This window comes from Rhinolophus sinicus, linkage group LG04, assembly GCF_036562045.2.
Source record: "Rhinolophus sinicus isolate RSC01 linkage group LG04, ASM3656204v1, whole genome shotgun sequence".
Lineage (NCBI taxonomy): Eukaryota > Metazoa > Chordata > Mammalia > Chiroptera > Rhinolophidae > Rhinolophus > Rhinolophus sinicus.
The window spans coordinates 100180489-100192650 of NC_133754.1; the positions used below are offsets into that span (position 1 = coordinate 100180489).

Below are 12162 nucleotides of genomic sequence, written 5' to 3' on the forward strand. Positions count from 1 at the left end.
AAGAAAGAAAGTAATCTGGAGGATGGTACCTTGAGATTCTGTAAATATTCTGTTCCCCAATAATCTTTCACCCACTGTTTTTAGCAAGCAGTGGTGTCCCTTGCCCAAGATAATTATTGCTCTGGTGATTGCAAAATGGTGATTTTTTCTAATTGTATAATTTTTCGTATAGTAGTTGGTAGCCTTCTGTGAAGAGGAGCCTTCCTTCTCCTCCACCCTTTTAAAACAGTATTAGTATGGACGTGTGAATTTTCAAAATAGGAATTTAAGATCTAATATATGTTTATCATCCATTTCTAACATTAATTATTTTAATATTTCAATTTTCCCATATTTAGCCAGCTGGAGCCCTTATCTGAAAGATTTTTGAGAAATAATATGCATTGGGTGAACGAAACAATAATATGAAAGTGATGAATAAATGTGTTTACCATGCCTTCTTCTCCTGAAAATGTCTATTGGTCAATGTAACATGATTTTATTTCTGTTTGTCTCTAGGTCTCATGGACTAATTGGCTGTCACTCAGCAGGCACTTAACAGATAAGTCATCTGTATATCAAGACAATGCTTGGTTTTAAAACCACTCTGAAAATAATTAAAAGCAGTATCTCAATGTGACATTGTCCGGTGCAACAAGCACCTTCAGAATTTCCTATGAATCAAATAGCAGCTTGAAGGAAACCCCTTTCCCTCAAGTAGGACTGCATGGCAAGCAGCCCTCACTGAAGGGTGGAAAATGAGTGTCCCATTGGCTCCCAAGAAATCATGTTACGCTCAGTTGCAGGACAACAGACAGGGAACACAAAATAATAATGAGAGTCTCCTAAGTCTGGGCGATGCAAACGCCAATCAGATCATGGTGGAGGTCAATCCCCCTCGCGATGAGTCTGAGCCAGGTGACCCGACGGATGAAATTGGCAACGCAAATTCACGTGAGCCAGGAAATAGTACCCATTTCCATAAGGAATTTCACCAACTTCAGGGCTTTGGGAAAGGATCGCAGGCTGGCCCCACCAGCCTGAAAGATTTTAAATTTTCTTCGACTGTTGGGGGGGAACTAAACGAAGAGCACACGACGCAGAGAGGCACCGCTCTCCTGCAGACCCCGCGGAGTGTCCAGGGGTCAAGTCTAGCCAGTTGGAGGAATGTTGTGGGTGAAGCCAGTCCAGACGCTTTGACTAAAAGGGGTGCTGAAATTCCTCGGCATGCTCCCAAGAATAAATTAGCAAAGACCCTTGACAATGAGGAACTGAGAAGGCATGCTTTGGAAACGGCCAGCGGCTCTGCTGCTGCAGTGGACACGTTCGCGAAGGAACGTGCTGGGAGCCTGACTAGGCAGCTTCCGCCACCTGCCCCGCTGGACGCCCCAGGAGCCCCGGGTCACGTGACCGGGGTTGGGGCGGAGCCACAGAAGACAGTGACGGCCCACTCCCCAGGGACAGCTTTTCCTCCAGCTGACAGTACTTCGGGGGGAAAGAGTGTGCGTCATCCTAAACCATCTACCTCAGAAACCAAGGAGACCGCCTGCTTAGAGACCCAGATGGAGGGGGGACATGTGCGGGAAGTTACCGACGAGAGCGCACCACGTTCTGTCCCTTCAGGGCGTGCTCTGACTTTAATGTCAGCTTGGAAGGAAGTCCCGAGTGAGCCGGAAGCACAATTAAGTCAGGGAAAGGGAGAGCCCAAGTCAGAGCTGACATTTGTCCAACCAAGGGCCGTGCAGGAGTTAATGTCACCCCAGGCTGAGTGTCAGGGGTGTCCCAAGGACCACAGTGTGTTACCCCTAGACAGAAAGGGGCCGGGTCGGGAAGCACAGCAAGAAGCCGCCACGCAGGCACTCAGCAGTCCGCCCCGCGGCAACCCCCACCCGCTTGGCGTGGGAAGAGGCGGGAGTGAGCAGGACAAGGGCGCCGTCCACCTCGGCGAGCAGGGTCCTCTTCAGACCACCCCCAAACAGGGCCCTGCTTCCCTGGGAGCTGCTGATAACCAGGCCCCTGGCAAAATTTCACCAAGCGCAGCTACAAAACTGGGTGACTCGTCACCCAGCAGCATGTCACCAGGGGATGGTCACATGGCTGTTATTCCTGACCACCCGAGGGACAGCACGCCCTCAGATGTTGGTCAGGAGAAAGGGAACAAGGATCATGCTACCATTTTTACTTCAGGTCCTTCTGTTGGAGAGAGCAAAACTGGGGTCCCTGAACCCCTTGATCTTCAAAGCAGCAGCTCAGAAGCAGGGGAAAGCAAAGAGGTCACTACATCTGCTGCTGAAAATAGGAACCATCTAGAGAGTGCGGTTAAGCCTGAAAATCCTCCAGCAAGAACAGATTCCCTTCTTGGTGTCCCAGCCCCTCTCATCCCAGAGAGAATTGTGAGTGCGACCCAGCAGCCTGCACCACCCAGTACCAGTTTTCAGGACTTGAGTATGTTGAGTGCTAATGCGGGGTCACCCTTGGCAGCCCCACCTCCCACCAACAGCGTGTGGCTGTTGAACGTGTCCCCGAAAGTGCCTGACAAGAACCCCTGTCCCAGTGGGATCCCCAAGCCTGTCTCCACACATTGCGAAGACATCCCTTCCTCACAGGAGGGCCTGAGAAACCACCAGGCTGACAGAGCAGAAGAAAGGCCAGAACCCAAGCCCGGCGTTTTGCCCAAGCCCAAGCACGTGAGGCCCAAAATCATCACCTACATCCGGAGGAGTCCCCAGGCCCTCAGCCAGGTGGACACCTCGCTAGTCCCGGTGGGGCTTCCGTATGCCCCACCCACATGTGACACGCCTCTTCCCAGAGAGGAGAAGGTGGCAGGCAGTGACGTGAAGCCGGCTGTCAACCTGTACGAAAAGTTCAAGCCAGACTTGCAGAAGCCAAAGGTCTTCAGCCCTGGACTGATGGTGTCTGGGATCCGGCCCCCAGGGCACCATTTCAGCCAGATGAGTGACAAGTTTTTGCAGGAGGTAAGAGGATGTCATTGTGATAAGATCTGTTAGGTGAACACCCTAAAGTTCGTTCTGTATTTTCAATGCATTGTGAAAACAGTATATTCTGTCTGAGGAAGTTGCAGATTTTGGTGGATACCCTTGTACAGAAATAGATGTTTTTAATAGAGAGGATTGTAGACAAAGGGCCATTTTTAACTGGAAAAGTTTGATGACCATGACATGAATCTAACATCAAAGGCGACTCATACAAATTCCACTTGATAAAATGCACATGAAGTTAGATAAGTATGCGTTTAAATTGGCTTCCGTGTTTAAATACGTGAAGATTGTCTTCTAAAAGCCAGATCAATGGAAAAAGAAATCCAAAATAAATATGTTGTTCAAATTGGTCAGACTTCATCCTCTGGGGGAGGATATTTCCCTCGTGGGACAATCTCATATTCACACATGTGAGGAACACAGTGAGTAGAAAATAACATGTTAGGCATGGACTTGTTATTTTAAGTCAAAATAGTAATTACAACTAACAATTTAGTTGAGTGCCTACTATGCCTTGGGCCCATGTAACATATTTGATCTTTGTCAGTTTTCAACAGTCCTTACTGTAATTCTCTGGAGGTTGGGATTGCTGTTTTTATCATTGTATAGATGAGGAAACAGACTTGGGGAAGTCTGAGTAACTCACCTGAAGCCACAGAACAAGGGGGGGGGGGCAGAGGCGCTCCCCTACGCCCTCCCCGTTTCCTCACGGTGCTGCCCTTTCAGTACAGGGTGCTGTGGTGAGTCATCCTTTCAGAGCTCAGAGAGAGGCTTGGTCTCCTCAAGCAATCTCCTCGTGGCAGGCAGAGGGACCAGTTGAAAGGGAAGCTGGCTCAGCTCCCTCCTGTCCCTGACATCCTCGGGACTGCCCAGGACACTCAGAACACAGGCTGGAGCCTGGAGGTGGCTTAGCCTTTAGGGTGTACTCAGTGTGGCTCCATGCCCTCCTGGCCACTTTTCCTTCCTCCACTCTCCCTCTGCTGCTGCAGGCCCTTTGCACTTCCCTCTGCTTGGAATGTTCTCCCAGATATCTGAACGACGTTCTCCTTCGCTTTCTTTTGCCTTTGAAGAAATTGCCTTCCCTTCCTTCCTCCCTCCCTCCCTCCCTCCCTCCCTCCCTCCCTCCCTCCCTCCCTCCCTCCCTCCCTTCCTTCTTTCCGTATGCCCCACCCACATGTGACACGCCTCATTCATTCATTTATTTATATTTCTAAATTTTACGTTATTTTTTAAAATTTATTTTTCAATTACAGTTGACATTTAATACTATATTGGTTTCGGGTGTTCAGTATAGTGGTTAGACATTTATATACCCTACAAAATGATCCCCCTGGTAAGTCTAGTACCCACCTGGCACCATACATAGCTATTACAATGTTGTTGACTATATTCCCTATGCTGTACTTTACATCGCCGTGACTATTTTGTAACTACCAATTTGTACTTCTTAATCCCTTCCCCTTTGTCACCCATCCCTTCAACCCCCCTCCCATTTGGTAGCCATCAAAATGTTCTCTGGATCTATGAGTTTGTTTCTCTTTTGTTTGTTCATTTATTTTGTTGTTTAGATTCCACATATAAGCGAAACCCTTCACTTTCTTTAGGTCTCTTTTCAAATCTCACTTCGTTGGAGAGGCTGCCTTCCCTTTGAAAGACCTTTCTCTAGTTTCTTTCTTTTTAGCACTATCTCCCCGTGATGTACATACATTTTGTGTTTGCTGCATTAACTAGAATGTGAAGTCCATGAGAGCAGGGCCTTTTTCTATTTTTTGTTCCCCGCTGTGACCCAGGGTTTAAAACCATGCTGGCATAAATACATGCTCAAAAAATGTTGAATGAGAGCTGATTATGAACTCGCATATGCTGGGTCCCATTGAAAGCGAACCACAGCTCCCTAGAGATGGGAGGCCTGAGGTCAAAGTTGGACCGTAGTTGATTGACTGTGTCGACATTTTTACAGACTGCACTGATCACAGCGGCCGGTGTCAGCCTGGCACTGAGCGAGCGGTGAATCCACTCTCAGCCCCAGGGCTTGGCCAAGGCTAGCGCTGACCAGGTCCCCAGCGAGCTGACCCTCTGGCCTGCCCGGGGGCAGCCCATTAGCACTGAGTCACGTGGCTGGTGCCCTGTCTTCTGACTGTGGGCTTGCTGGAGAGGCTTCCCTACTCGCATCTCTAGAGAGAGGATGCTGGCGGGAGAGTTCAGGGGTCTAGTGTCGTTGGCAGGGGCTCATCTCACACTGCCAGGCTGCAGGTTGTCCCGCTTTAGGTGCACTGAGAGTACGTTCCAGACAGAGGGGCTGAAGGGGCCGTAGGCAGTGGCCTCTCATTCACAATGAACAAATCTCCAGTCTGGTTTTAGGCGTTAGTCTCTGAGCTTGATTAATGTGATTCTTTCTCAAATTTCCAAAAATGCATCTCCCTGGGCCTCCGAGGCTCAGGGTCTGGGCTCTGTGCTAAGGCAGGGCTGCCCCTCGTGAAGCCCCTGCAGGCAGCCGTCTGACCCTCCCCAGGGCTTCGGGAACCAGAGCTGGTAAATAAGTGAATGCACCTTTTCTTCTCAAAGTATCACCGAGGAAGCAACCAACTCGTGCAAGATAGGCCCCCCAAACCTGGCATGGCAGAGTATCTGTTTGACAGGCACACACTGGAGACAGTGATGAGTGCTAAGCCTTAGGCTGGCTTCCTGTGGCCGCCTGGTGACTTGCCTGGTCCCCAAGGCAGTACATACATATTGGGGTTACTCTTCCCTTTTCTATAAGTTGTACCAAAACATCCACTTAAGTGCTTTCATTTGTACCATTTCTCCAAATAAAATACTTTGATACCTCTTGCCCCCACCCCACCAAAAAAAGACCCCCTACAGTTTTTTCTACAAAAACACATTCGTGAGAGAATATTTGGAGATGCAGACAAAAATCCTTTTATTGTCTGCAGTTCTTTCTCTGTGATACTTCCTAAGTTTTCTTTTGTGTATTGCTTTTCTGTATTGCTTCTACTCCCTTCATAAAGTATAGAATAATTTATGTATTATATGCACATCCCCTCTCCCCAAATATTTTCTATTCTTAGTCCTCTAGAAGCCACCTGAATGTCAAGGAAATGGAGGATGGGTGTCTGTGTGGCTTAGTAGTTCTAAGGGGTTCAGAGACCCCGCTGGTGTGGGGACAGCAGTGCTGCTGTGCCCAGCCACTCTATCTGGGGACCGTTTTCGGCCATGAGCAGAGCACCTGAGGCCCAGGCCTTTTTCTCAGGCTGCAGGATGGAGCAGAGATGCCCGGGTGTTGTGCTGGACTAATTTCTGTGATAACCTTCTTTACTCAAAAGTGAGGAACAGGCTGGCCCCTGGCTTTGCTCCTATGTCTGCAACTTGCCATGTGCAGGCTTGGTGTGGGGGTGGGGGTTCCGAGAACCGCCTCCCCTGCCACTGGGCCCCAGCTCCCACAGGATGCCTTCACCCAGTCTCCAGGAAAAGAACATATGTCTGACCAGTTGCAACAGAAGTATTTTTCAATTGTAGAAGTCATATATCTTTTTAATAAAATGGGAAAGTCTTAACAATAAAAACCCAAACCAGCCTCAGACTCTGCCTTCATTATGGCCAGACCCCTGCTGATTAGACAGCATGAGTAGAGACGGAGGGGTCACGAGTGAGTGCTCGTGTGAGAGAGGGTGTCTCCACTTGGCTGGCAGGGACAGCACAGACACGAGAGCTTCCAGAAGCAGCTTTGAAGATAACCTCAGATCCAGTCATGCCAGGATGGTAAAATCTGCTTATCGTTTAAACTATTTTCTGCTTTCAGCTATCCTGAGGTCTCAGGGATACTTCCTCCTACTGACCCTTGTGGGAACCCTTTTACTGTTTGTCGTAGGGCAGTGGGAAGAAGGGAGAGGGGTGAGAGGACAGAGGTTAGGTCGTGTGCTTGTGATAGACAGATGTGTGACTCGGGCTGGTCTCCCTTCCTGCTCCTTGGCACACCTTATTGCTGGAGGACACCGTGTTTGTCAGGGTTCTCCAGAGAAGCCCAACATACATATAGGCGTGCATGTGTGTAGGTATGTACCTGTCTGTCTGTCTGTCTACCAAGACTGTAAGGGATTGGCTCATGCATTGCAGAGACGGGCAAGCCCAAAATCTGCAGGCTGGAAACCTAGGGAAGAGTTAGTTGATGCTGCAGTTCAAGTCCAAAGGCAGTGTACTGGCAGAGTCCCCTCTTCTTTCAGGGAGCTCAGCCTTTTCTCCTTAAGGCCTTCAACTGATTAGATGAGGCCCACCCACATTGTGACGGGTGATTTGCTTCCTTCACGATCTATTGATTTAAATGTTAATCTCATCTGAAAACTACCTCCACAGAAACATTTTGAATGATCCTTGACCAAATAGCTGGGTACTGTGGCCTAGCCAAGTTGACAAAGTTAGCCATCACAAGCCCTCTCCCTACAACCTTCCCAATGGCTTCTCAGTGAAGACTCCACATTTACCCCATGTCTCCCCAGCTCACGATCCCACAGAAAACAGGAAAGGGCAAATACGAAGAGTCAGTTCAGTAAGAACTGATTTGTTTGTGTGCCACGATTGATGTTAGAAGTTTGTTTGAAATCACAAGCATCCTTTAGTTTGTTTTCAAAATTATTTCTCAAAAAATGCTCTTAGAGAAGGAGGAAAAAAAAAAACAACATTTGGGGTTGATTTCTATGTGTTTATGGCTGTGCAGTGACACCTTCTGTGTTCTGTCAATAAAGATGAAAGAAAAGATTGCGAAGCTGTTTGCAGATGCCCTTGTTTTATTAAAAATGCACAGATTAGGCATCAGAGGCATACTTTTCAACTTTTAAAGAATTTATCATACCAGACAAATTACCGAACAAAATGAAAGGCATCGAAGTTACTGAAATTGTGAAGATTATTTTTCAGTGACAGCTGACCCCTGAAAACTACCCATTTTCAAAGAACTGAGTAAATACTGTGATCAGCGTATTGCAATCCTAAAACTCTGACAGATGTAGGTTAGAAATGATAATAATTTTTCATGTGAGCACCAGCTAAAAGCTGTGAGCAATGGCCCCAACTTTAGAAATGAAAATAAAAAAATAGAGGAAATGTGAGTGTAATATAAAAGCGAAAGATTGATAGAGATTAAGTAGAGAATGGTAAAAATTTTATCAGACAGCAGATGTAGAATGTTCTTTCACAGGAATATAATTTGCTGCCGCCTGGCTTTAGTTCCTACTGTCGGAATCATGCATATTTTATAATGTGATTATAATAAAACTTTAAAGGCTAATCTTTTGTTTCAATAATGTCAATTTAAGGAGAACTTTTTATCTATTTCAACATTAAAAGAGTATCAAATTAAGGGTTTATCTCTTCAAGAGCTTGGATCAAAGCTTTGTCGCCCCTATTAAAGAATGTTGTTAAATGCTTGTGATTTCTGAATATGTTTGACACATAAAATGTATTGTGATTTAGAGCAGAATTAATTAACAGATGTATCTTTCCAAGCATAGCCTCTGGCGCAATTTTTCTTAATTGAGAGGAAATAGATTATTTAGTTGCCTTAGTTTTTCATTTTTAATATGAAAAAACACTGATAGTATGAACAGACTTGGTGAGTCCAGAATTGCATACACAGAGGGTGCCAAAAAATGTATACACATTTTTAAAAAGGGAAAACCTGTATTAAAATTGTAATACTCAACATATACCAATAACAAAAGATGAATACAAGCCACATTTGACTTCTGCAATTACAAGAGGTGCTCAAAGTGGTTGCCGGCAGCGTCCAGACACTTCTGATTACGGCGAACACTGTTTGGTAGATTTTTGTGGCGAGCGTGTAAACTGCTCCAACACCACAGCAGAAGCAGCAGGACTTGTTGCTGTGCGCGGCCTCCCGGATCTTCCCTTGTGCACGTCACACACAGCATCTTGCGTCTCAAACTTATCACGAATGCGTGCAGTTGTTAGGCGTGTTGGAGGTTCTGTTGCACATTCACGCCTCCATTGTCGTTGTACTTCCACAATGTTCTCGAATTTCAAATACCACTTCAAAATGGTCTTGGGATCCTCAAACGAGGACCATGATTCCGTGATTTTCTTTGTCCTGCCTGTCGCATGGTGACGCTGGCATTCATTTGATTAACACCATCTTTTGAGTGAACGTCATACTACACGTTGCTGCCTGTCACTTTGAGAAGTAATACATAGATAACATCTCTTAACACGTGTAGACATTTTTTTGGCCTCCCTGATATAAAAGGTAGTCATCAGTTGTATTCCAGTCCAAACTGTTAACTACAGGAAAAAGCAACAGGAATATGATGTTATGAAATTGAGGAAAGAATGGAAACGTGACCCCTTTAGTTACTAAGTATGTGTTGACTTCAGCTCTGTGAGGACACTGCTGGTGCTGTGAATTCAGCCAGACTCGCCCAGAACTTCCCTCTGGTGAGACTGACGTGGGCGTTCCCAGCAGCACCTCCTTAGAAGGGAAGTCAGGTGAGGTAACTCAGTCTCTCAGTTTTAATTACATGAATAGATTGTAAGACACCTGAAAACACATTTTCCCTTTCTCTTCCCTGTTCTCCCAAATAGCCTTTTCTCCCTCAGTAACAGTACGTATTTTCTGAGTAGCCTAGAAAAGACAACATAAATTGATGAAGTTCGTCTCTTTACTGTAAGACTACGTAAGAATTGTGCTGTGTCTCCTTAGGCATAATGAAGCTTCACGATCCGATCAACATTTGCCCAATTCTTTTCTGGCTTCGTTGACATTTATTTATAGATTGGCTATTTGCACAAATTCCAATGATTTCGTAGCAATCAAATTTAAAAATCTTCCAGAGTGAGTTCTTTTTTCCTCCCAGTGAAATGTAGATCTGGAAAATGTTAGAACTGCAAGCGACCTGAGAGGTCATCCAGGTGTGTTGTCAACTTAGGGACGAAGACACGGGCGCGCCTCGAAGGTGAGTACCAGGAATGGAGCAGCCCATGGCTGCCCGCAAGGTCCCTGGCGGCCTTGGTCTCCTGCCCACGTTCGGCGCTCCTGTAAGGTGAGGCTCTCTGACTGAGCGTCTGGTCGTTTATCCTAGGTTGCAGAACGCCCCGGGAAAGAAGAGTTTTGCTCTCCTCCGTACGCGCACTATGATGTTCCTCCCACCTTCTACCGATCGGCCATGCTCCTGAGACCCCAGCTGGGCCTGGGTGCGATGTCCCGTTTACCGTCTGCAAAAAGCAGGATCCTGATCGCGAGTCAGAGGTCTTCAGCGAGCGCCATCCACCCGCCAGGACCCATAGCGTCAGCGGCCAGTCTCTACAGTTCCGACCCCACAGGTAACCAGCCCAATAATCACTACCTTTTGCTGCACTTTAAATAGTCATTATATAAAATGTGGTAACTGTCTAAGATATCAGTGCCTCTCATCCTGTAAGAGGAGCCTTTTTCTGTTCTTCTATCTGACTGTAGATACAGACATTTGTCAAGGCTCATCTCTCTGCAACTGTCACCCTCTGTCACTTTTGAAATAATGGCCCTTGTAACCACCTCCTTACTTACAGTTTCTTCATTTTCTAATACAGCCTGTAGAGCATGTTTCAAAAACCTTTATCAGTAAGTGACAGAGAGTAAATATTTTAAGCTATCTGGGCCATAATGCTTTGTGTTGTATCCACCTAACATGGAAGCAGCCACAGACAACCCATGAATGGATGGGTATGGCTGTGCGCGCACACGACTTAATTTACACCAGACAGTGGGCTGGGTGTGGCCTGCAGGCTGTGATTTGTCAGAGACGTCTTCCTACAGGACAGCACTGACCATGTCGCCCTTTTTCCATCTGATCACAAATCTTAAACACAGGATGTCCTGGCCACCTCTCCCTGCCCTGTTGTCTTGCTCTGCAGTGGCTGGTTTGTGTCCCCTCTGTACGTTTTGGTTTGTCTCTCTCCATTATTTTGCTTGTGTGGTTTCCTCTAGGTTTGATATATTATTCTGTTATAGAAATAATACATACCCATTGTAAAATGTTTGAATATAGAAAAATAGGAAAAATAAAGTAATAATACTTATATTTTAGCACTCTGCAAGAGTTAGTATTATGGATTTTTTTCTTTCAATGTTTTTTCTATGCAGTTTTCAATAGCTGACATAACTTTGAATGTGAACTTTTTGTTCCCCTCCTAATCTCATATTGTAGGCATTCCTATGCCATCGATGTTTCAGAAATATTTAATGGCAGCATAATATTCATTTCTTCATTTATTCAACAAATTTTGGGTGCTTATTTTGTGTCAGAAGTTGTAAGTTGAGGAGTGCAGCCATGAACAAAACAGAGGTCCTGCCTTCACGTGGCTTACAGTCTAATGGATGAAATTGAGGATAAAAGACAAGCACAAAAATAAATACATAATTAGAAACTGTGATAACTGTCACCAAAGCAAGGAATACAGTATTTTGAGAAACTGCAACCGGAAGGGTTAGGCGTTTGCATGGGACACAGGTGCTTTGGGGGCAGCATTTCTGAGGAGGTGGGAGAATGGACAGCTGTGGGCAATGAAAGCAGAATCGATGTGACCATTGTCCAGTTACCGGCCACTGGGTTCTGCTTACTTGACACTATTTTCATAGTGTCACAATTTGAATCCTTGTGTATACTTGTCTTCTTTCATATTGTTATCTTAGGATAGATTATTTCAAGTGGAATTATTGGACAAAAGCATATCTAAACTCTTTTAAGGCCGACTAATTTTCTAGAATACTTGTACAACAATTATTTTCATACTAGTGTTTCTTTAAAGTGCTTTTTCTTGCCATACTCTTGCCAGCACTGTCACTATTATTATTATTATTATTATTATTATTATTATTATTATTGCATGTCTTTTATTATTAGTGGAAGGGAACTTTTTGCATCTGTTAGCTGTTATATTACTTTGCAAATTGTCATTTACTGAGGTAATTATTGATCGTCTTCTTAATGGTTCATTTTTTTCTGACAAGCACTTCTATAAAAAATCAAATTATTCTTTGATGGTTTGAGGTATTTATTTTTGTTATCATTCAGTTAAAACAGTTTTCTAATTTGTCTCATGACTTCTTTGTCCTATAGGTTATTTAGTTTGTGTTCTAATTCCCTCCAATTTGGGAATTTTTCAGATGCCCGTGCATTGGTTTTTGGTGTAATTC

At 45.3% G+C, this 12162-nt stretch overlaps 1 protein-coding gene across 3 annotated transcripts in view; it reads left to right on the plus strand.

Annotated features, from left to right (window-relative positions):
• The window catches only part of MTUS2 (microtubule associated scaffold protein 2), a 526534-nt gene that overhangs the window by 174272 nt on the left and 340100 nt on the right, over nucleotides 1–12162 (plus strand). For all 3 annotated transcript variants that reach the window (XM_074330067.1, XM_074330069.1, XM_074330068.1), the window contains 2 exons: nucleotides 499–2954; nucleotides 10070–10310. In XM_074330067.1, coding sequence (XP_074186168.1) covers nucleotides 738–2954; nucleotides 10070–10310 — 2458 coding nt within the window. In that variant the 5' untranslated portion in view covers nucleotides 499–737. The remainder of the gene's footprint in view (nucleotides 1–498; nucleotides 2955–10069; nucleotides 10311–12162) is intronic.